The sequence below is a fragment of the Electrophorus electricus genome, chromosome 8 (assembly GCF_041902795.1).
Source record: "Electrophorus electricus isolate QZ-2024a chromosome 8, ASM4190279v1, whole genome shotgun sequence".
Lineage (NCBI taxonomy): Eukaryota > Metazoa > Chordata > Actinopteri > Gymnotiformes > Gymnotidae > Electrophorus > Electrophorus electricus.
The window spans coordinates 105,001-129,707 of NC_137504.1; the positions used below are offsets into that span (position 1 = coordinate 105,001).

Genomic DNA, 24,707 nt, shown 5'->3' on the forward strand with positions numbered 1-24,707 from the left:
ACACGTGAACATAGCTCACCAACTCTCACAAAAAAAGGATAAAAGGTAAGACATGAGATCACCTGGCATATCATTAAAAAACTCATCTTTTCAGACATTGCTTGTTCAAAGAGTTTTCACCGTCAGCTTTGCATGAAGGTGATTTCTATTCATTATGACTTGCTGTGCTTTGATACCCGTCATTTAGCCTGTCAGGTGTGATAACATGGAGCATTTTAAGAAGCCTCTGCACACTGTCAGACAGGTAGCAGCAGGTCAGTTTCAGACGCTCAAAGTAATGGCATTCCCTGGCTTGGATGGCTCATTTTAATTTGTTGACTCATCTCCATCAGGCATTTATGTACATGGAACTTGGGAACGCGCAGACAGGGCTAAGCTGCACAACCATCTGATTGCCTTACCTTACTGATCAGCAGTGCGCATGTTGACATGTGTCACTGGGGTTTGTTGGAGAATTGGAATAAATCCCTGACATGTGAGTTCTGTTCTACTCATGTCTTCCTCCCACTGGCTACAGGTAATTACCTTTAGGTTTAATCATTTGCAGACACCAAAATGGGGAACCTCCAGGGTCTGGTTTTATCTGTGGTCCTGACCCTTTTGATCTATGCTACAGATTAACTGAGCACAGAGATTGCATGGAGGGAATGGGGGTTCTGGAAGACTTCGTCCTAACCTCCAGGCTCCTTGTGGTCCAGTAAAAGTGCACAGGGATAAACAATATACTACACAGGAGTGAGGTTTTACCAGACCTACTGTGTTATTCTTGAAGACATTGACATCACACAGCTATTTTATTCAGTACAGAATGTGGTTCGCTGCAAGAGCTGTGAACAGTCAGGTACAAACAGCTGTTTGACTGTAGAATTCTGTTTGGATCTCCATAATTTAGTTTGAGACCTTTTATTCAGGTCTGGAAAACCCTGGTTTGCAATCAAATTAAACACATTAATTGAAAATTGTTCTATTTACTAGCTACTTCATCTGTACACAATGATCAGTTGATTTTTTGGCAATTAATTATGCATGGGATAATTTTGATTTTCAACATTTTCATTTTTATTTTAAGTTATTGATTACATTTGTATTGAACCTATTACTTTATATTTTGCATATGTAATTTAGTTTTGTAATATTCTTAAAATGTTCTAATTACACATTTGGCCAAACTTGCTTCACTGTAATTCTCTCAGCCACACAGAATATGATGCTGAGTTAAGTGTTGTGTTCATGGTTTTTGTCCCATTAATACTCATTCCTTTAGCTTTTCACAGCTTGCCCTTCCTCTGTCTCTCAACCCATATTTGTCACATTTGTTTTGTGCTGCAAATACAATAAGCAGATATGCTTTTATTCACACTAAGCAGGTATGTCGAATTGTATCCTCATAGGATACAATTCGATCTAATGCACAGATCATCGGGCCCCATGGGAGGGTCTACTTCAGAACATCTTGGTAAAATCCCACCAAAATCCAAAATCTTTGCCAAAAGTCCACCAAAAGGCCAGTAATTCCCCCACAGTCTCCTAGTGCTCTTCTGATTGTGCTGATAGACTCTCCTCAAGTGTCTGGAGAGTGGGGGATCTGAGCTCCTCTGAAACACAATAGAAATAAATCAGTATTACTCTCTGCTGCAACTCAGGCCTGGCTGGGATTGCATTCAATTTACTCTTCTGAGCCACAGAATCAAGCCATCAAAGGCAAGCCAACTGACTCCCAGGAGCCCTGTGGTCTCCAGTCTACAATGTGGTGTGGTGAGAGGCAGGACTGCTACACCCTCACCAGCCTCTGCACGGTGGGACTGGGTCAGCACTCGGTGGACTGCAGTACATCACGGTAGGTATGGAACTATGAAACTGACCAAGCAAGAGATGTGATCTTCAAGGAAAATGCTTTCAAATACTTACAGAACTGTGGAAGAAAGGTGAAGTGGTTTTATTGGTTGTCTGTCATCGAGTGATATACATTTCCCATTTAATGTTAGACATTAACATGAATGGTCTGCATCTTGTAATTTCAGGCTGGATATAGTTTAAATGAGTTTCATCCTGACTCCAGTACATTTTACTTTTCTGTGAGGGATTACGTCTACACTCTACCCTGTTCTACAGACTTCCACTCTGGATTCAGCTCTTCCAACCCACTTTGTAACTGCAATGAGCTTTAGGCAACGACAAAAACATGAAGCCCCAAAAAAATCAACTCTATCACATCCTGGATTTTGCTTTCTGTAAACAGACGTTTAAGCTTCGCCTGAAATGAGTGAGGGGATAAAGTCAATCACCACACTCCTAGGGGATTAGTGAGGGGGTGGTGTAGTCAGCAGAGGGAGTGAGTGCATACTCACTGTGCCCATGTTCTGCTTCTAACGAGGGACATATTACATTCCACGCATGCTGGGTAAGGCTTTGATGAACAGATACTTACCATCTTCTGTGCTGTTTGTGTTACTGTATTCAGCCCCTCCCTCCATGCTTGTTCACTAGGGCTGCTGGGAAGGTTCAACAGATGCTTCCAGTTTGCAGAGAAAGGAAAGACCTGTATGCATTTCCTAGGGATTACACCTCAGACCGGCGTCCTTCCAGGAGGTCCCTGCGGCTAGGAGCCCGACCCCCTCCTGACACCAGCACAGCCCCGCGACCTCAGCACCTGGGCGGTGTTGCCCAAAAGATACTGCATTGACACCACCTGCATCACAGCAGGCACACACCACATATCACAAACACACACACACACATACACACATCACCACATTTGACATACCATATAACAACACATCTCACACACATTATTTTAGAGTTATTTAAACATCATCCCCCTTATACTGCTTATGGAAGCTGACAGCATATGGCAAATGATGGAAAACCAACACGGAAGCTGGCCGTAGAGATGCAGAAATCTTGTATCTTCGAGTCCCTGTGAATGAATCATCAAACAGCATTTTCATCTAAGCATTTTCATTTCTGCATGACAGCAGAAGAGGGACTACTACATCTACACCTTCCTGGCGAGCAAGAGAATCCTAATTCCAAAAATGCTGCAATATGGTGCCATCTGCTGGGAGCAAAAACAAATGACACAGAGACAGGCACTCGTTTTCACACTCCAATATTTTACTAAAACATTTTTCCATACACAAACTATATTAATCTGATGCGCATCATGGACAAAAAAGGGAAAAAAACCAACAACATAGAGACAGAATGATGGAGACAACACTCAGGCACAGCACAAACACAAATATGTGAACCAACCACTTTCCATTTACAGTAAAATAACAGCACTGCCACCAGCTGGAATGCAACGATCCTTCATTATAAATACAAGTCAGCTTCATAACGATTACTCAGGAGGCCTCTTCAACACAGGCACCGCAACATCAACAAGACCAATACACAAAGTCCAAATCAAACAAATATGCTCCAATTGATTTCCCCTCAATAAAATTTTTACCAAATAAAATTAGTAAACTTTTTTTTTTTTTTAATTCTCATAAAATCTGCAACAAGCATAAAAATTTGGGGATATAAATTTAGTTAGCATCAAGTTTTGCCATTTCCTGCACATATATCCCTATGCTCTCACTGTCAAACAGAACGAAGTATACTGTTTTGATAGAGGACGACATAGTGGCCACGAAGTAGCTGGAGATGGCCTTTAGAATGAGCTGAGCCGCCGTCTGCTTCGGGAAGCCGTTCCTACACAACACAAGGTCATTTCAAATCAGCATTCCAGTGTACAGTTAAACAATGTTAAATGAATCTACAGGGAATTTTAGACTCAATCTAACAACAAGTTTCAAGTTTGGTTTATTTGTCACAACACTCATAACTTGATGAACAGCTTTTAAATCATAAAAATGATCATGGATCTGTCTGGTCCCACAGACACAGACAAATGCTTTGGGAGACATGCCCAGATTATAGAGACATATACAAGAGGTACATCCTTCTACCTATAAAACACATTTATTGTTTCAGCAGATTCCAAAGTAATTGTTTCTACTTCGCTGCTACTGATGACCGAGTACTGATTTTTACTGAGCCTACTACTTGCACTAATGCTAACCACTCGTGTTCTGTTACCTTGATGGCAAAAATAAATAAATATTCTGGGTATTTATTTACAATTAGCCCCATTCCTGCTATTACTAAGAAAGTGAATACTAAAGTTCAAGAATTCTTAATCTTTGTGCTACTTAAAATTAGTTTTTTGGTTTATTGCCTGACAATTACTAAGCATTCTTGTTTGCTACCATAAACTTAAAATGAAATGTTTTTAAACAAAACCAAAACCACCAAGGAAACAAATACAGCCAAATCCAAAAAATCCCAACACCAAACCAATACCAGAGCCAGTTTTTAGGAAATGCAGTACCACCTGTAACATGTTTTAAATTCCATTTCCTGAATTGTAACACTGTGGGTCCATGGGGGCTTACCTGCCACTGCCGATGGACGGGAATGCCACAGATTTCAGTTTCTTCTCGTCAGCCAGAGCCAGACAGTTCTTCACTGTCTTATCCAGTAGCTCCTCACACTTGTCTGAGCCCCAGCCAGGACTGTTGCAGTGGATGACAAACTTAGCAGGGAGCCCATAACCAGAGGTCAGGACAGCTGTGGGTGAAAGTCAGTTATTTCAGTTCAGTGTAGCAAAATAAGGTCTCAGTGAACTGTAAATAAACAAAAAGACTATAAAAGTAGATAAACCTAACCATTCTGCAACATTGCAAGAGAATGAACCTTTGATATTTTTCTGTCAAAAGACTGAGTGAAGCACCAACTTCTCATTACTTATTAATTGCAATTTAATTCATTTGATATAAACATCAGATTAGTGGTGCCAGTTGTGGAATTACATTTTGAAGATTTGAGAAATCACTTCTCCAGATAGAAGACGGTTTGAAAAATCACTTTTGATTCATTAGAACACTAGGGAATTAAAATAGTAATATGAGTACATGTTGTGCATTCTGTCAAGGTTTTAGTCTATAGACCAAGTACAGCTGCATGTGATACAAGTGTAAAGTGAGTAAGTTGTTATGACCTTTTTTGAGCTATAGTTCACAGACACCTAAATGTTCTATTACAGAATTTCCTCATACCAACTTTCAATTCACTGTTCCTTGAGAATTTTTAAGCTTTGTAGCAAAGCAGGTCTGTACACCTGTAGTGAATTTTCCATGCTGGTATGCAGTGTTTTGTTTTCTCTAAAATAAAACAAAACACAAAAGCTGAACGTGTGATAAATGAGGTTCTTTGTCGTTCTGATGGATTCACAAACAGACATTAAAAGAGCACTAAGCAATGTTTATGAGTTTATGACAAAAAACAGCTCAACATTTTATATGAAAGTGATTATTGTCATCAATTTCTTATGTAACAGGTACCCTCCTGAGATGACGGCTCAAAGATGCGCTGCACCCATGACATGTGCCGCTCCTCAGGTAATCGCCATGTTCAGATCATATGACCAAGCTTCTAATGTACATGCTAGTTACATGCCCTATAGAGTATTTAGTGGTGTACCTAACAAGCCAGTTGCTTGTGATTTAATGTTGAATGCTGTAGCAGTCATGGAGAAGCACCAGCGCCAACATGGGAGTAGATTTTGATACCCACTGATAAGACCAGAGTCAACACTGGAGTACCATTTGATACCCACTGATAAGACCAGAGTCAACAGTCAACTTAGCATAATGCTAAGTAGTTTGAGGAACTTTTTATCTTCATTTCAGCAGTGTTCAAGATCCAAGTGTCTTGTGCACTGATTCGTCAAGCATTAAATCAACTCAACATGGATAGTCACAGTTTTGTCATGGAGTTGGGTGAATTTTGTCTGTTTTTTTTCTTGAGACAAAAAGGGAGCATAGAAGATCTTAATACCAAAATTAAAAGCAAAATTTATTATTATCTGTAAATGTTTACTTATAACATATTGCCAAATGGTGCGATGCAATATAGGTATTCTATTGTTCAATTTTAATTTGTTGCTTTTATTATTTTACATTTACAATATTTGGCAGACGTTCTTAGCCAGTGACTTACAGAAGTGCTTTGTTATTTACTCACAGAATACATCATAACCAGTACAGTAGGTTAGAGTCCAAGACACCAATGAACTAGAATACTGTTGAAATACAGGGATCAATGCTGATGCCTAGAAGTGCAAAATACATATAAGGTCTATAACAGACAATGATAAGTGTAATAAACAATACCCTACAATAAGTATTAGAGTTTCAGTTAGTCAACATAGGAGCAGGATCAGTGGTCATTTAAATATTCCGCAAGTAGATGGGTCTTCAGTCTGCGTTTGAAGACTACAAGGGACTCTGCTGTCCGGACAGCAAGTGGAAGTTCGTTCCACCATCTTTTATGATTATATTTTAATCATAATCATAAAACTTAAACAAAATGTCTAAATGTTGTAATTAGTGATTATTGTTTCAAGCTCTAGTGTTATCTTCTACCGGATTTTTGTCTACTAAGTCATCCCCAGTTTCTGAGGTATTGACACAGGACCAACTCAAGAATGTTCCATCTTTTCCCATAGAAAATTAATGGTGTCACATCTGCAGACCTGAGCGTTTCCCGTTGTCATGGCAACCGAGTTACGTCAGTTTTTTTCGTCTGTTTCCATGGTTCCGTGTCTCCTCCCCTTTCCTAATTTGTCCCCAATTACATGCCTATGTATACCCCATTCCCCCATCTCTTGTTTGTCAGTCATTCATGGTCATTATTTGTCGCTCATGTGTGTCTCTGGTTAGATCTCATTTGTCCTCACGTATATCTGTTTTTGGTAGTCAGGCTTGTCTGTTGTGTCTCGCTTCTACTCACCCTTGCTTTTTCACTTGCTCAGTGTGTGTGTTATTTTACCCTCAGTATTTCCCCTTTCCCTCAGTTTGTTTTGCCCTTTGTGTTTGATCTCACTCGGATATTAAACGCCACCTGAATTTGCGTTCTGCCTCTTGCCTCGTTCCTACTAGAAACATGACAAATGGCAGAATGTCCAAACTTTAATACACACACATAGGTTACACACTAATTGGTTATCTATTAATTAGGACTCCATGGCAACCACTAAACCACCTAGTAACAACCTAGCATCCACCTGAGGTACTATAATCAACCACTTGGAACTTCAAAGCAATGACTTCGCAATTGCATAGCAGTCACCTGGGATACCATAGCAACCAACTAGCAAGACCATAGCAACCACCTAGCAACAGTACAACAGTCACCATAGCAGCCACCTTGAACACTACAGAAATCACCTTGAACTCACCTAGCAACTACTTGAGAATTGCTTGAGCTGTACAATCACTGCATTTTCTTCAGGAAATGCACATTTCTAGTTTGAATTCGTATTCATGGTCTAGAAGTGAACTTGCTTTTTGCTGGTCTTGGTCTCGACTTGGAATCGGGAATCTAGCTTCTGTTATGGTCTTGGTCTTGTCCTCGTGTTGGTCTTGGCGGAGACTTGATAAATTAAGGCCTTGGTCGTAGGTATGTTCACATTACAAATCACATTGTTTGATTCCAATTTTTTGCTGAGATTGGTTTTGCATATCTTGATAGTTCACATTCATATCTGCAATTTGAGTCTGTCCTCTGAAACAGCACACATGCTCACATTAATGCGCACATTGAGACAGAACTGATGTATTTTGCACTTCTATGCATTAGCATTGATCCCTGTATTTCAACACTATTCTAGTTCAGTGGTATATTGGACTATAACCTACTGCACTGGCTAGGATGTATTCTATGAGTAAATAACAAAGCACTTTTGTAAGTCTGCCAAATTCCGTAAATGTCAATGTAATACATATCTGCACAAGTAACCTGCGTCACCTACAATAAAAAATATTTGTGAGATGACTCATGTTATTAAAACTGGCTAAATGGATGTGCTAGTAGCTCATGTATGCATCATATTTTGCTCTGGAGGACAGTTTGTAGCTATATGATCAGGTTAAGAAGGTGAAAAAGACAGATGGCTAACTTTAGTAGTTTCCTCATCTACTGCTGTCACTCCTGTTGCTCTCTTCCATTGTTGTTTTACCACACTGCTAGTGCTGGCTGACGACAACAGTGCTAAGCACATGTGGGTAGGCCAAAAGCTATGTGAAATCAAATCTGTCCATTCTCATTCAAGTCACATGACTACGAATTGGCTAGGTATCCGGTTTAGAACCACATATAAAAGTAACTGAAGTCTGATTTGGAAACATCAAATTTGTGTCTACACATCCTTGAAAAAAAATATGATCTGTGTCATGTTAAAGCAAAAAAAAAAAACCAATCCAAAAAACCCAACAAAAAAAACAAACATTCTTAGCATTTGGTAATTCTCTGAGCCTGTATGTAGCCTTTGAACTTTCATTTACTGTATAGGCCCTACTCACCATAAAAGTACTTCTCACCCTACTCACTATTTTAATGGACTCAGCCTCTGTCTTGTTAGGTCCTGGTATTTGGCATTAAACTGCTAACCTGGCTTCACCCTGGCCAGTGTGTTTTTGGCATGCTGGGTCTAGTCCCTACATTAGCATACAAAGCACATAAGTGAGGGAGGGACATAGATGTGACCCCAGCTCCAGCTGCAGGTACTATAGAAGCTCTAGCCTGACCCAGTTTGGTCTCAATCCTCTTGAACTCTTTGTAGTGGACAACTGCACTCTGAATCCAAGACTATATCAAAGTTGATGCCAACAAGCACAAAATATTTACATATTTTTGGGAAGCATCATAAAACAGACTAACCAGTGGTGTAGCACTTGCCTCAGACTGTTTATATGTTGATATGTTTGTCTTCTTATAGTGCTGGATTTGAGTGCAGCATTTATCACAAACACTGGGAATTTTTCAGAGCTTAGAAAAGTTTAATAAAATGTCTTACAAGGTTCTGTTTTGGGTCCCTAAGTGCTTTCTCTTCATATGCAGCCCCTTACAATGCTTTGCGATGGCACTTAAAGTGCAGCCTGCATGTTTATCAGACCAAGGCCAATAGCGGTCTGATAGCTGAAGATTGCTCTGCCATCACCTTAAATGACAAACAGTAATCAGAGTAGTGTCCTCCTGACACTACTGGTCAGTGTGAAAACTTTAGTTCTCCATATTCAATAGACGCATCGGATTTGAGTCATACATCCTTTCTCACAAAGGCAAGCAGTTAAATGATCTGAACGCAGTCTTCAAAAACTTGCCAAGCTATTAGAAGCAGTAGTAAATTCTAAGATTTTCAATTTTCAAACTTTTTAATATTTTCACTAATAATCTATCAGGACTCTGGTAATTTGAAAAGATTATTTTAAAAGGAGGAAAAATGTAATTTTCAAAAACACTGAATATTGATTACAATATTCCATTTTTTAAAAGCTTTTTTCAAGCTTTTTTTTGTTTTGTTTTTTCCCCTTTATTATTTTTTGTTGTTTGATAATCTGTTGGTGGTTTTATTTCCTTTACCTTTTTGTTATGTTATCTGTTGAAAAAAAGGGAATGATCCTGTAAATTTTCCCTGCCTAACAGTTAAATAATGTGATTGAACTGAATACTCAACATAGTTACACAATTCTCATATCTTTGTACCCACTTGTCTGGCATGGTCCAAAACATGAGTCTTTTCTGGTGTTGAAAAGAGAGGAAATGTTAATAGTACTAGTTATATAATGCTAGTATAAGTATGAGCCACTGAGCTGCAAGCTTCACATACAAAAACTAAGCCATTCTTATAGTTCATTTAGACATAGTTACTCGCACAAAAGAATAAAATGGTTAAGAGTCAGTGTAGAGAGAGCCTGAATCTTTTTTAGTTTTTACTCCACTCAGCAAATGCTTACACATTGCCATGTGCAGTAGATACAGAGTTAGGGTTAGGATGGATATAGCAGCACTTATCTTGGCTTCATGAACTCGATCTTGTCACGATCTACATTATCCAGACTAAGCAGAGGAGGTTCATCTTACCAGTTAGGGTAGGGGATATGGTTAACACAACCCTAAATGTGCAGGGTTAGGGTTAGGTACTGAAATCCAGTATCAATATAGCACCAGTTCCTATAGTATTTCGAAAATGTTTGGAGTCTGAATTTTTTCTTCTTTAGTTTAGAACAAAAGCTGCTAATATTTCTAACAAACATTTGAAGTCTGAAACTTGAACAGCAAATAGGCTTTGTAAATAAGTTAATAAGTTTGAGTACCAGTCAAACGTTTGGACACACCTGCCTGAATGTATATTTTTAATAGTAATAAAGGCATTTTAAGATAATGGATTATGCTTAAGCCTGTTTCTAAGACAAAAATATTTTGGGAAAGGTGTTAGCCTATATATGAATTCAGTTTCAAAACAAAGACACAATTTTAGATGTGTCCTCAGAAAGGTTTTAGAACTTTATTTCCTCACCCTACAAGTGGTCTGTATATTTGAGAATGTCTTCAAGACTAATGGAAAAGCATAATAGGTGGTGCCTCATAAAGCTGGTTAAGAGAACACCAAGAGAATGCAAAGCTGATATCATAGTATAGCATAGTTACTTGAGAGAATCTAAAATGGTCAACATTTGTTTACTATGGCATAACCACATATTCGTTATTTCATAGGTTTGATACCATCCCTGTTCTTAAAGTGTAGAAAAGCAAACAGAATAGGTGTGTCTAAACATTTGACTGGTACTTATCCACAAACTTCTCTTAACATGCTCAAACTGCATCCAGGTTACTGCCCTTCACTTTTATAGTTCACAGTGAGTCATACTGCATTCTAAAACATAGCAACGTAGTCTGTGAGACCTTTATTAAGGCCTGGTTCAGTTTGAGCAGGGTGAAAGATGTCTGTGTAACCATGTAAAATTAGAAGAAAATCATGTAAATACAATTTTACTTTTTTTTTTTTTGTTACTTGAAATATTTGATGCAGTGTAACAGAACCATAAATGCATTTCACGTTAACATGTTGCTAATTAACATTCCACTGCTAGTTAACATTCCACTGCTAGTTAACATCAATCACTAGTTAACATTCCACAGTTAACTTCCCACTTGCTCTGAGAGCAGCCTTCTTTTTTAACTACCAGTTCAAGCTGTTTAAAACACCAACACCATTTTCGAAGTATCAGTAATGGAATTGGAAAAAATACAAAATGATACCCAACGCTAGGCAGGGGTATGGTTATTGTAAACACAATCCTAAATATGTAAGATTGGGTAGGACAACCCTTAATTTGTAGCAAAAAAATACTGTGACAGGAAAAGAATTCTTACCCCCAGCCACCTCCAGGGGGCCGTTCTTCTTGCGCACTTCCAACACTGCTTCACCAAACTCCTTCCCTCCCTTCTTCTCCAAGGCACTGCCTACAAAAACAATGCCTTACTGTCAGTGGTGCATCTTTCTTCTATAGGGAGCCAAGTGAATGACAGAAGAGCACAAAGTCAAGCCCAGGAGGGTGGGACTGACACAAAGCCATGCAATAAAACACAAAAACATGCTTCCTATGAACCTATGAACAACATCAAATACCTGGTCAAAGGTCAAGTGAATTAGAACCTTGTATGTTTAGTTCATAGGAAACAGTGCCAGATTGCGTGCAGGGCATGCATTCAGGGTAAAGGAAAAGGAGTCTTTGCTGACATTCATGCCACAGAAGCCAATGAAATCATACCAAAAATTAAATTTACTGTTCTCAGAGCTGTGGTGAATTATGTTAGAAAATAAAGTGTATACACACACACACACACACACACACACACACACACACACACACACACACACACACACACACAGACAGTTGCCAGCCAGTGCTAAGTGTAAAAGGTGAGAGTCAGAGTTTGTACAATTTTGCAGTTCTGCAGTAAGGATTTGCACCAAGTCCTAAATGACATGCTTTGCATTTTTTTCTTTTGTTTGTCTTTCTTTAAAGTGAGTCATGGAAAAGTTGCTGTTAAAGAAAAAAAAAACCTCATGGACGAAACAGCTTCTCGCAGAGGTTTTTGTAGCATATGCGTTATACTGTATGCATTATTGTAGCATATGCATTATACTATCCGCATTGTTACAGCATATGTGTTATACGTATTATGGCATATGCATTATACAGTAATTATTGTAACATGAATTACACTATACTTATTGTAGCATACACATTATACTATACTAATTATTGTAGCATACGCATTATACTATACGCATTGTTGCAGCATAAGCATTATACTATTATACTATAATTATTGTAGCATATGCATTATACTTATTGTATTTTACTATACTTATTTTTGTGGTATATGCATTATACTATATTATTGTAGCATATGTACATATTGTGGCGTATGCATTATACTATAATTGTAGCATGTGTATTATACTATACTTATTACTGCAGCATATGCATTATACTGTAATTATTGTAGCATATGCATTATATTATAATTGTAGCATATGTATTATGCTATACTTAGTGGCATATGCATTATTCTGTACTTATAGCATATGTACATATTGTGGCATATACATTACACTGTAATTATTGTAGCATATGCATTATATAATTATTGTAGCATATGTACATATTGTGGCATATGCATTATACTATAATTATTGTAGCAAATGCATTATATTATAATTATTGTAGCATATGTATTATACTACACTTACTGTAGTATATGTATTATACTATACGCATTATTGTACCATATGCATTATACTAAATGTATTTTTGCAGCATATGTATGATGGAGGTTGCTTTTGTACTGTAAACTCTACAGAATGAGGGAAAAAAACAAACAAACGCAAACAGCCACTTTATTTATCTGTGGTATTGCTTATGGGTTAAGCTACATGCACACATCTAGGTGACTACCCATAGGCAGCCACTAAATTTCCTCAGTGCAGTGGCTCAGGTGGACTGAGGCTCCTTTACCTACTTCTCCACCCATGAAGAAGGCGGAGTTGGTCGGATGAACAACAGCTTCACTGTCGATGGTGGCAATATCAGCTTGTACAACTTGCAACTACAGCAACGACAACAACAGGCAAACAACATGGTGTGAATTCTCATGAATGAGGGGAGATGGAGGCAGTGACACAAAAAGAGGAAAGGCGTTTGGCGAGTGATGGGAGAGGCGACACGACTGCTGTGGTTCTCATCAGACAAGAGTGGAAAGGTGAAAAGACTGTTGGACGGAGTCCTGAAGGACACTCAGAATAATGATATCAGCAGTGCCTGGATCGGAGAGAATCCTTGAACATTTTCAGTCTTTTAAGGACTCGTTTCAAATAGTTATTGCAGTTTTCCAGATATTTCTTTAATAGAAACTAATTTGCCATGTTGGTGAGTTTTGTTTTCAAGGATTTCTCAAATCCAGGCAAGCTAAATGCCTTCTGCATTCAAACGCCTTGTGCTGAGGCCAATGTATCCTGTCATTGCACAAAACAAGTGGTGCTATATTTGCAGTGTAGTTCTAATAGTGAGTAATGTGTCAGCCCTCCACAATAAAAATGATCTTAAAACAAGATGATACTTGCTTGTGCAATGGCAGTAAAAGGCAAAGAGTGTGGGCTGGGTTAGAGCGTCTGTGGCAGGTCTTTTGAACCCGGGCCTAGGCTGGCTCTCACCTAGATCATCTTTAAGGTCAATGTCAGCATTGGTTGGATTGATAACCCCTTCCACGTCAAAGCCAGCCAAGTTACTGATCTCGCTGTGAATAAGATTGAGCTGCAGAAAGAGCACGTGGCAAGGGGCCTGTGGTTAGTCCCTCATACAGCAAGCGCAGCACCGAGCACCAGTCAGCAGTACAAGACACGCCGAGCTCAATGAAGCTTAAAGCACTAAAACTACCAACAATGGACAATACATCATGATGCAAGTTAAGCAATGCCTACATTCTGATTTAGTTTTGTACCAAAGGCCAAAGTGATAGTGATTACATTATTACTTAAATTAATTAATAAATAGATTAATTTTCAATCACAAAGCATTGTTGATTTTTCTAATGCCAACAAGCTCATTTTGCAATCTGATTTGTGGATTACAGTCTGAAGAAATTCATTACAAGGGAAATTTTGCTTCAAATATGAAAAGAGCTCATTACTGAAGTAATTATATTGATTCCTGAAGTACTTATATTGATTACATTTCTGTGTTAGCTCAAAAGCATGCACAAGCAAATGAACAAGTCTGCACAAAGCATAAGATACAAAAACATTAATGAAACAACTAAAGAGAGAGATGAATGGGGTTAGCTGCATTTTAAAATACAAAGCTGGAAACAAAAGTTCCCAAAGCTTAATATCTAAATCACCTATGCCCATTAATATTTTTGAAAGGTTTAATTTTTTAAGTCTGTAATATTCATCTATTAAAGTCTCATTCTTGGTCAATGATTCAACTAAATCTTGCTTAACAGATAATACATTTTGATCATTTAAGAACTACACATTAGTTGATATTTGTTTACAAATGCTATAATGTGATTCATTTAAAGAAGATAAAATGCTTATGCAGAGAGGTTTATGTTCAGTGACTGAGGCCAGGTGGCTCTCCTAAAGTGAGGAGTCTCACCTCGTTACCTGCATCACTGTTCTAGTGCTGGGAGACAGCCAATGAAAGGACTAATATATAATGACTGTTCATAATTTCCTTTGACTAATTATTGATTAGTGAGTGCATTAATATTAATAATAGAATACGCATTCATCTTCTGAACTTGCTTAATCCAATTAAAATCCAATTTACTATTCAGAGGGCAATAGCATTAGATATATATTTCATCGATTGGCTCTTCTATCATCATACTGAATCAGATGCATGTTCTTACACTTTCAGATATTCTTTGCTCCCTTGAAAAAATGACATATTTATCTTGCTTTCATTCTGTTTGTTTTATTCTGATAAAAACTGTGTGTGTGTGTGTGTGCGTGTGTGTGTGTGCATGTGTGTGTGTGTGTGTGTGCATGTGTGTGTGTGTGTGCGCGTGTGTGTGGCACTGAGGTAGTGGTGTAGTGGCATAAGGCTTTTGAGTATGACTTGTGAAGTAGATGAGGAGGAACATTTTGGCTGGGATAGTACTGGCAGCTTGCTGGAGTGTGTGAGTAATTTATGACTTAAATGTTAACTGTGGGACCCCTACACATACAGTAGCTTGCATGCATGCATGCGTACACACTCAAACATTCCTGCAGCTCCTAAACATTTCTGTGCTCTTGTTCTTGAATTTTCTTCTCCTTTCTCTGCACGCCACTAAGGTTAGGGTTAGACCCAGTTATAAATCACATCACCATATGTCTTCTTTATAGGAGCGCAAAGAACATCTGCTAAATAAATCATGCTATTGTATCAAAATAAACTTGACCTCTAGCAGTAATATAATGTCATACATTATTACATTACATCCCCAAACTCGACATTTTCTGTTTTAAAGGGCTTTGTAGAGGCTGTGAGCTAAATGCCGACACTCAACAGAGCAGCAGTCTGCTGTGTTGGGCCAATGAGAAATAAGAGTGAAACCCTAAATTCTACAGCCTGGAAAACAGGCATGTCCCTGCCCCAGACAGCTCACTGTACTGGAAAGTCCACATACAAGTCACATTCAAAAACCAACAAGACCAAACAGAGAGTTGGGTGAGGGAAATAATTCTCTTCTTTCTCAAGCATGTCACTTTGAAAAATGTCACATCACTAAAAGGATTTAAGCTTTTAAGCAAACAGAAGCATGCATTTCTTTTGAGGATAACAGTCACCTGAGTCAAAATGGTAGCTGCGTTGCTCTGACTGCAAAAAAAACTACATGCAAGCATCAGCTAATGTTTGAACTGCTGTTATTAGGCCACAGCTGTACTACAGCAAATCCTGATATGCTAATAAGCTATAATACATCAAAGGAAGTCTGCAGAAGGACAGCTATTGATATTTTACTGTAGTGTAGAAGGGAGCTGTTTTATAGCAGTGTTCAGATCCTAAGATCCTAATTATTCTAGATCAGTAGCTTCACAGTAACAAAGAACACTGACTGTTTTGAAGCTGGAATTGTCAGCCGCAGTTCTGCTGCCCTCTACAGGTTTGGAGAAGTCAGCAAATGTCAAAAGTGAAATTGTAAGAAATCTATGGTGTACAGGAATTTAATTCCTTTCACCAATGTGTAGGCTCTGAGAGGAATAATCTGCATCACTATCTGTTGTATCATTTAAGTCTAGATGTGCGTCTAGCTGCAGGAGGCACTAAACACTGCAATACCTTCTGTCCCAGGAAGAGGCTCTTGGTGGAGAGGACAGTGAAGCCGTCAGCGGGGGAGCCCTCTGTGGTGCTGTCTGCACTCGCAGCCTTGCTAACTTCACCCTGCTTCTGTTCAACACAACACAGCAAGACTCTCACTCCTCACACAAATGTAACGATTATAGCAGAACTTGAAGTGCATAGTGTTCATTCTTACAGTAAAACATTTTATAAAGTTTGTATTAATATTATTAAAGTAATGATTAATAAAGGACTTGTATTATGAAACAGCTTTAAGAAACAATATTTTCCAAACAAACCCACATAAACATTCTTACCTGAAGAGCAAACTACATAATGGTAATATTTATTATTCACTATATGAGAAGTTACTCATTTAAAAAAAAAAAATACAGCCACAAGGGGAAATAATAGGTTCTAGGACTACTCCACACCTGAGGACACCCCACAAAGACACAAGTCCGCCATCCATATTCCACGCAACACTAAGCCCTGCACTGTGCAAACACAAACTTATAGTAAATTTAACATCCATGCCTGTTTTGGGAAACTTAATTAATGCATGGCAGCCAAACTGCAAATAAAAGTCAGCACATACAATAATATTTTAAATGATTGACAAAAAGGCCTAGCGCCTGGTCTTTGGAGTGGGATACTGTCTTCAGAATGGAACATTCTCCCAAATTCTGAGACAGTGAACCTATGATTTAAAGTTCTAGCCAAGTGAGCATCAAACAACCTAAATGCACCGATTGACTGAAGTACTGCAGTCCTTCTGTACAAAAGAGAGAACATGTTTTGGAGTGATATTGAGAGATACATTTGAGTATTTTGGACCATTACTCAAAAATCCTAGGATGAACCAGGATGATCCAATACCAGGACTAGTATGATTTCTGAAAACACTTGAAGGGCAAAGTTGTAAGTTTCTACTTGAGCACGATTTGAGCACAAATACATGGTCCTATGATGAACCTTATAAGAGATATGCTTGGTTTTTCATGTTGAAATTAGCAATAGCACCCCACCCATTGTCCACTATGATACTTTATAGGCTATGATACTTTATAAGTTTGTCCCCATACAGACCATTCAAAAATTGTGTGGTTCGGTCAATGTTAAGCCTTTCAAATGCATGCTGAAATCTAATTGGCTAATGGCGGCCTTTTTTTTAAGTAATCAAGTTGTCCTGAGGAACCCACTGAGCTTACCCTCAGAAGTAGCAAGCAAAGTTTCATCTTGATCTGACCAGCAATTCTACAGAAACAGTTATTTGCGAGTTGTAGTGCCCCCTATTCACAAAAGCATGCACATTTTGATCTGCTACCTCAAAATCAGTAGAAGTATAAGGCTTTCAAATGTCATGAATATTGCTGAACCTATTCAAGAGTTACTGCTGTTTAAATATATAAAGCTCCGCCCCAGGACTGTTGATTGACATAGAATTTTGCAAATGTCAACATATCTTGGATTGCATTTAAAAATTGCATTCTTGCAAATATACTGTTTTAGTCTCTATAAATGTTTTGCAAATTTGAAGGAGTATGCAAAAGAAGCTTTTACAAATTAGCAAAGTCTAAATGTGTTGAGCTTCACAGTTCCAGTGGATTGAGTCAAGGAGTCAAGGAGAGTGGTGTGGGAGAAAATGACCTGCATGATTACTGTTGCATTATAGTGCCTCCTTCAGGCCAATTGGGCTCATCACTCTCGCCTGAGTAGCTGGATAGAATACTACCTATTAGACAAGTTTCGTCCTTATGGTTTGGTCTCCATGATGTGTATTAGCAGAGAAAAAAATAAGACAAACCCAAAAATTACAATAGTGTTCCGAGTGCGCACAGACCCTAATAAAATCAGCACTTATTCATCTATATAGGCTTATGTTACAGAGAATATAAATTGGGTATACTAAAACATCTAAACCAACAAAACACGGAATAAATGCAATAATAAACTCAGTAAATAGTTACTTCAACAGAAACATTATTCACAACAGGTTGCAGGTTAAAGGTGGTGATGACAGACAACGTTATGACTCCCCATCAGACTAATCCAGATGGCCATCTCACATAAATAAAATGTTTCAACACCTGCTAGAAACAGGGTGGTGATAATACCACTCCAAAATCTACTGCCTGACCTAGGCCAGATGTTGCAAGAGTGGCAGTGGTAGCCACACTCTGTAATCAGGAGGTTGCCAGTTCAATCCCCACCACTGCGAACTTGTCACTGTTGGGTCCTTGAACAAGACCTTTAACCCTCAATTACTCAAGTTGTTTTCAGACATAATTGTAAGCTGCTTTGGATAAAAGTGTCAGCTAAATGCTATAAATGTAAGAGTGCAACATTTGCTTAACTGCACTCAAACCGTACTTAATTCTCTATACAGGGCCACACAGAGTAGATAAACAGCACACAAAAATGTGATAATGCACTTCATCTTCCTGCAGTATCAGTATTGCACAGACTAATTTGTGATTAGCAACAATATTTTATTTACTATGTAGGTTCAAAGTCTCAAAAGTAACATGCCTTAAAATATTTTGTTGCACGAGTTTGGGTATGTAGTCATATTTAGAAAAATAGTGGTGAACTTAGTGGTTACCACAAAACAGCGTTTTCAGTTTTGTTATTTTACCAAAATCTTCCCAAAAAGTTACAATATAAAAAGGTCCCTTAATATAGACCTAATGCTTGTCTACAAAGAAAGTCTACAGAGAAGAAAAAAGTCCAATCCAAACACAAATACAAAATAATATTCTCCCCAACACTTCCATCCCAAAAGGTCCACCCACCAGCAGCCCCCGAGGGCTGACAAACTTTACCTACAGCAGTGTCAATGTGCAAAGTTTGCAAAGACAGTATGAAACCTGAATTTACTAAGGGGGCCACACGTGATTCCATTCACGCTCATTGCAAGTAGCATGAATGATCGTTTGATAACGACAAAAAGTTGTCAACACTGAAAGCCAGTCAGCAAAAAAAAATGAAGAGTAGTTACCCTTCTGGAATTGAGAAGAAGAAAAAAGAGGAAGAGGAGGAAATAAAGCATGACAGTGGTGAGTGGAGCAGAAAATTACAATTAAATAAAATGCAAAATAAGTCAGTGCTGCTAATCTAGTCTTAACGGTGGGGGAGATACACTTGAATAAAATACTTACATTAATGTAAAAGACTTACATTATTTCTTTTGTTTACTTTCAAGTTTAACATGAATTAAAATTAGCTGTCAGGCTGCTGGCCATGATGTGATTGAAGAATTGGGACACTGGCAGTCAAAATGTTAGGTGTAGCTAGCATCAGAGAATGTAGAAGCTAGTAGTTACAGTATTAACACTTCTTAACCAGTCTCTAGGTCTTCAGCATTGTTACTAAAATAAACATGGTCTGCCATTTCTAGAGTAACGTTTTACATGCTGTTTTATAGGACACAATTAACGGACTGATTCTGAGGGGGAAATAAGCTAACTTCGACATTAATTTTCCTGTAGCTAACTGATGCAAGTCATGTCTGACCAAGCTAACTATGCATGCTCTGTTATGAAATTTGGATGCAAAGAAATTTAAAGTGTACATTAAAGTACTGAGGTCTGTTGGTGTACACTGCTATATGTGCAGTGTGGTTCACGTATTTTATTGTATTTTACATAACTGTAGTATTCATATTTTTAAAACAAGTTTTTAATATGTTATGTTCATAGTTCAATAGTACTGTTAACTTTTGAAATAAAAAGCTTACTTTTCATGATTTGTTTTGTTGGTGTCATATTATTTACAACATAATAGCTACAAACACTGGTGGGAGGGGACCATGTGAATTTTTGCCGAGGGTCCCAACAGACTCTTGAAGAGCCACTGAGTACAAAGACATCAAAATCAACTCACGAGGGAATGAAGCTGTTGCCTTGGCTCGTATTTATATTTGCCATTTTCCCGTAGACCTCGCTCTGACATCGTTTGTAAACAGTTAAATTAATGGTTTGTCTTGACTGGATGCATGACTGGATAAGACCATTTTTTGGATGACAAGGGGTTAAATAATCAAGCGAATTAAGTTTGGCATTAGTTACATTGTTAACAAATTGTGCCTCCACCCCAACATGAACTGGTCCAACCGTGCAAGAAATTTTTCATGCTGCTGCCCGTCCCAACAGCCAATTCCCCAACTCTCCTCCATACCAACCTAACACCCCAACAGAACTCCTCCTCCCAAAAGTCCACTCCCTGCACTCTTCTCACCCCCAACCCCAACTCTCCTCCAACACTCCTTAACAGTACTGAGGGCAGTACTGTGAGGAGTACGTAGTGATGTGGACAGTGTTAGTAATGCCATATATACCTTAGATCTTGATGACTTTTTGGTACCAGGTTTCTTGCCTGTTGATGCTTTTTTGGTGGTTTTGGTTTTCTTGGCTGGTGGAGGAGTGATGACAGCCTCCAGCTTGCCCTTGGAGCCTCGTTTCTTTGCTAGCAACTCTGGGTGGATATTGGGCAAAACTCCACCTGCTGCAATGGTCACCCCCTTCAACAGCTGCAGAAAATACACACATTTATACAGGTTCAAGGACACATACATACAGCAAAGCAGATTCCAAAATTCACTCATGTAACAAACAGCAGGTTCCAGAAAACACACATACCAGGCGTCAAAAAACTTCAGAGAACAGAGGTAATTTTCTGTTCTTATTACCAATGCTAGTTGACTGTTCCCTATTTTTTCAAGGGTTGCATCTGTGTCCCAGAGATTTTTAGCACTGGGCTGCTGTTTGAAATAAACTAGTGGAGCTAAGACCTCCCTGCCTTTCCATTAATAAAAATATCAGAATAATCATATTTTTGCCATTTATAAAGTCTTATTTGCTGTTCAGAAATGTCTTAAAGCAGATTATTTTGGATTTCTGTGGATCCAAGAACAATAGCACCACCAAAAACCATAAGAAAAATAAGAACTGGCTATGATGGGCTGATTTGATCCAGCCCCGAGCTGTAGATTCTGACAGCCTATCTGGCCAGTGTGTTTAGACCTACACACAGTGATCTGGCTGAATCCAGACCTACATCAGGCAACATGCAGTAGGCGTTCAAGCTAAATGCAGTGTCTTCCTCTAGTCCTTAACTATATCTGAGCTAACATACTGGAGCAGTGCCAGTGGCATGTGAAACAGGACATGCATTAATCACTATTAAACTACTTTAAATCTCACTTTTATGTAAGAGACTGAAAACAAAACAGTATTTGTGAGGATTATTTGTGTACAATCTTTCTTCTTGCTGCTAAACAAACCAGCATAGCTGAGTGGCTATAACCATAAACCCTCAGAACCCTCTCATCCACAGGAAAGCTTTCAGCTCCCACAGTCTAATAAATATATAATCCATAACAACTAATAATCCGCACAACTAATAATCAAGACAAATCACAATGAACTTACAACTAATAAGTATTACAAATTCACAACTAATAAACATAATCGCTGTTTCGTTCATATGCCAAAGCTCCACTGGGTGTGTGCAATGGCAGTGGTCCAAGTCTCACCTGATTGAGTTCTTCATCGTTGGCAACGGCTAGTAGTATATGTCTGGGAGTTACACGTCCTTTCTTGTTGTCTCGGGCTGCATTACCAGCCAGCTCCAGAATTTCAGCTGAAAGTCATCAGCAACACACTAAAATGCTGTATATTAGCAATCAGAAATACTACCACTACTACTACTACTAATTTTTTTTTAAAATCCCATTTTTAATGTATTTCTAAGTACTTTACAAATGTTTGAATAGCCCAGTGCACCAACCAACTCTACATTACTCACATACATAAATATCCATTATAAGCCTTGTAGCCTTTATATTATAGGGCTACACTACTACAGCCCCTTCAGCTAAATGCTGAAACCATTTTACAGCCTAGGCAGACTGTGCAGACTGTTAAGCTATACATGCTGTAATACTTGAGTTCTTACACTAATATTGTTTAATTTACTAAAACACTCTGAAACTACAATACATGTTGTGGTTTGATTGCTACAGGTTATCAAAGTAGTGTTTAAATAAGTATTGTTTTAAGATTTTAAACTTAGAAATTTTCAAAACAATATTAATCCATATAAGCTTTGGTTTAAACATCATTTTGCATAAAGCTCTCTCTTTTTGTTCCCTTGAATTAACTGTATTTCATTATATAATAAAATTATATTTTCATAATATAATGTTCTTTAATTTCATTACATTTGGTGCATTCATCTTGCCCAGTACTATTTCTTATATACCTTAATAAGACAAGATCAGCTGTGTGTTAATGGTCTTGGGTGGTGTGCGTGGGCTCACCGGTCAGATACTCCAGCACAGCTGCCATGTAGACAGGTGCTCCCACACCGATCCTGTACTTGGGGAGACCCCTCTTAATGTATCGCAACATCCTACCCACAGGGAAGATCACCCCAGCCTTGGTAGACCTGGATGTCTTTGTGGTCTTCTTCTTTCCTCCTCTGCTAGACATTATGGCCCAGCTTATGTAAGTACCTACAAAGAGAAAAACGTTTCATAAGGTTAAAACACTACATATGTAGTTACGCTGGCTATCATTTTATTCAGTCCAAACGTTTTGGATGGACTAACGTAGGAATCATTTTAAATCATAATCCAACCATTCTAAAAGTTACAACTTGTTTTAGTTGCAATGACAGTGTTTCAGTGGATAATACAAAAGACATGATATTATACTAACACACGCAGTGCCACAATCACCAAGGCTTTTACTGGTAACTGGAGACAGGAAACAGAACTTATCTTTTAAATACTGTTACATGATTTAGTGGAACTAGATATCCCTGTAGCAAACTGAATTAAATATTTGCACATCCATTTAAGACACTGGGCATTTCCCCAAAACCAATGCAGAAGTGATGCTATCGTGAGTGTCGGTGGGAGGTGCTTCAGGACGCCAGGCCCCAAACAGCTCAGAAGATGCCAACACACTTACCAGTCCCATGCTCTCCTCCTCCTCAATGTATTCTGTTCTAACCTATTTCTTAGATAAATACACCTCTACACTGTAACACACAGCAGGCTGAGGACCTCTGCACCTCACACCAGCTATCAAACACTTTAGCACTCATACATACAGGTCTTTGAAATATTTTTTAAATATTTGCCAGCATAAAAAACACTGGGTCCCTATAGTTTTAAACAAGACATAAGCTCTTTAATGATGATGATGATTATTGTTGTTATTGTGTACTACTTGTCACTGTTGTTACATTGAAACGTTAAGATAACACTTTATTGATCCCGAAGGCAATTGTAGAAAATAAATATTTAGGAAAAAGAATGTTAGAAACGTTTTTAAAATCTTAGCGTTTAATAGTAAATAATTCGTATAGCTAAACGAAACAAAAAGTATATTGTCACATTTAGTATTTATTGCTTAAATGTCCACCAGAAGCCTACCGAGAATTTCGTAATTGCTAGTTCCTTTAATCTAAAGTTTGATTAAAGTGTTATTTATTTCACTATATTGTTAGTGTAAGTAAGCATTTCTATAATCACAAATGCATTTTTCCATCGTGCCTTCGAGACGTCCTCGTTCATCTGGATGTTTAATGTTCATTTTGCTAACGTGACACGCCGTTTACCGGCAGCGCGAGAAGCCCTGTTGAACGCTCGCTGTTGAGCGCGCGACGCCGGCAGGCTTCCTAGGCGTCTGTGTGAAGACTCGAGGCGACAGCCCTCAACGCACAACATGCTTACATGCAGTGTACAGCATGTTTGTGTTTGGACACAGGCCTAGGATTTCTCAGTGAAACATACTACAAATGCTACATGACAGATGCGTTCTTTGAAGGACACACGGTTGTCAAGTGCGCGCTGGGGTGTTTAGTCTGAGGTATTTAGGGTAGGGTGAAGAATACGCCGCGAACAAGCCTTCGCAAGCTTTAAACACTACCTCGGCCCACATCTAAGGTGCCGACAAAATGGCATCTTCACGCTGCTGAAAGGGGAAAGAAAACGGTAGCAATCGTTCACCAAGTTCTCTGAACAAAATGCGGGAAATGCCAACCGATCAGTCGGATTACTTACGCGCAGAGGACGCGGATCTGGCGGATCTGTCGGGTCGGGTAAAGGAAACAAGCCCAGGCGATGTCCTCAACACCCACAATCCACAGCGCAGCAGACCACTGAACCGAGGGACAGTTCCGGGAACGCGGAGCGGGAGCTTGAACCGACCATGCGCCGCTGCAGCTGTGCCGCCTCGCTCCGGCAGGGCCGCTCATCTCCGTTAGGTCAGCAGGAACCAACAGCGGCCGCTGATTTGTTTTAGGTTTAACTATCTGCATTATAATCATAACAAACTGGCTTCACGATTAAAGCTACTATGGATATATCCAAGCCAAAGGATCAATAAAACATTTTATTAACGGTAAATAAACATTTGCCACAATTATTCCAGACTTTGGTCTTTTGTTTTGTTTTTCATGTTTTAG

General features: G+C 38.7%; 1 protein-coding gene across 10 annotated transcripts; it reads right to left on the minus strand.

Moving 5' to 3' along the window:
• Window positions 1-1,035: 1,035 nt before the first annotated feature.
• On the minus strand, window positions 1,036-24,425 carry macroh2a1 (macroH2A.1 histone). Of its 10 annotated transcripts, XR_014124949.1 has the most exons (11): window positions 24,304-24,425; window positions 22,552-22,746; window positions 21,766-21,872; window positions 20,569-20,760; window positions 16,230-16,337; window positions 13,613-13,712; window positions 11,266-11,355; window positions 4,443-4,617; window positions 2,429-2,689; window positions 1,784-1,857; window positions 1,036-1,595 (listed from the first exon to the last, which is right to left on the minus strand). XR_014124949.1 is itself a non-coding variant. In XM_035527354.2 (9 exons), the coding sequence occupies exons 2-9, from the start codon at window positions 22,721-22,723 to the stop codon at window positions 2,644-2,646; spliced, it is 990 nt and encodes a 329-aa protein (XP_035383247.1). In that variant the 5' UTR covers window positions 22,724-22,746; window positions 24,304-24,425; the 3' UTR covers window positions 1,036-2,643. The 10 variants fall into 10 exon arrangements, 5 of the variants coding, with proteins under 5 accessions (XP_035383247.1, XP_081575651.1, XP_081575650.1 ...); XR_004776195.2 differs by lacking the exon at window positions 1,784-1,857; XR_014124948.1 differs by having other exon boundaries at window positions 1,036-1,857.
• Between the last annotated feature and the right edge of the window lie 282 nt (window positions 24,426-24,707).

What these genes read in the sequence shown, in the direction of transcription:
- macroh2a1 (XM_027032860.3), bottom strand. Translation starts at nt 22,723, where the DNA reads ATGTCTAGCAGAGGAGGAAAGAAGAAGACCACAAAGACATCCAGGTCT. An exon ending in ACGATGAAGAACTCAATCAG is followed by an intron (nt 20,761 to 21,765) that starts GTGAGACTTGGA and finishes TATTTTCTGCAG; the next exon opens with CTGTTGAAGGGGGTGACCAT. An exon ending in GCCTCTTCCTGGGACAGAAG is followed by an intron (nt 13,713 to 16,229) that starts GTATTGCAGTGT and finishes CTCTTTCTGCAG; the next exon opens with CTCAATCTTATTCACAGCGA.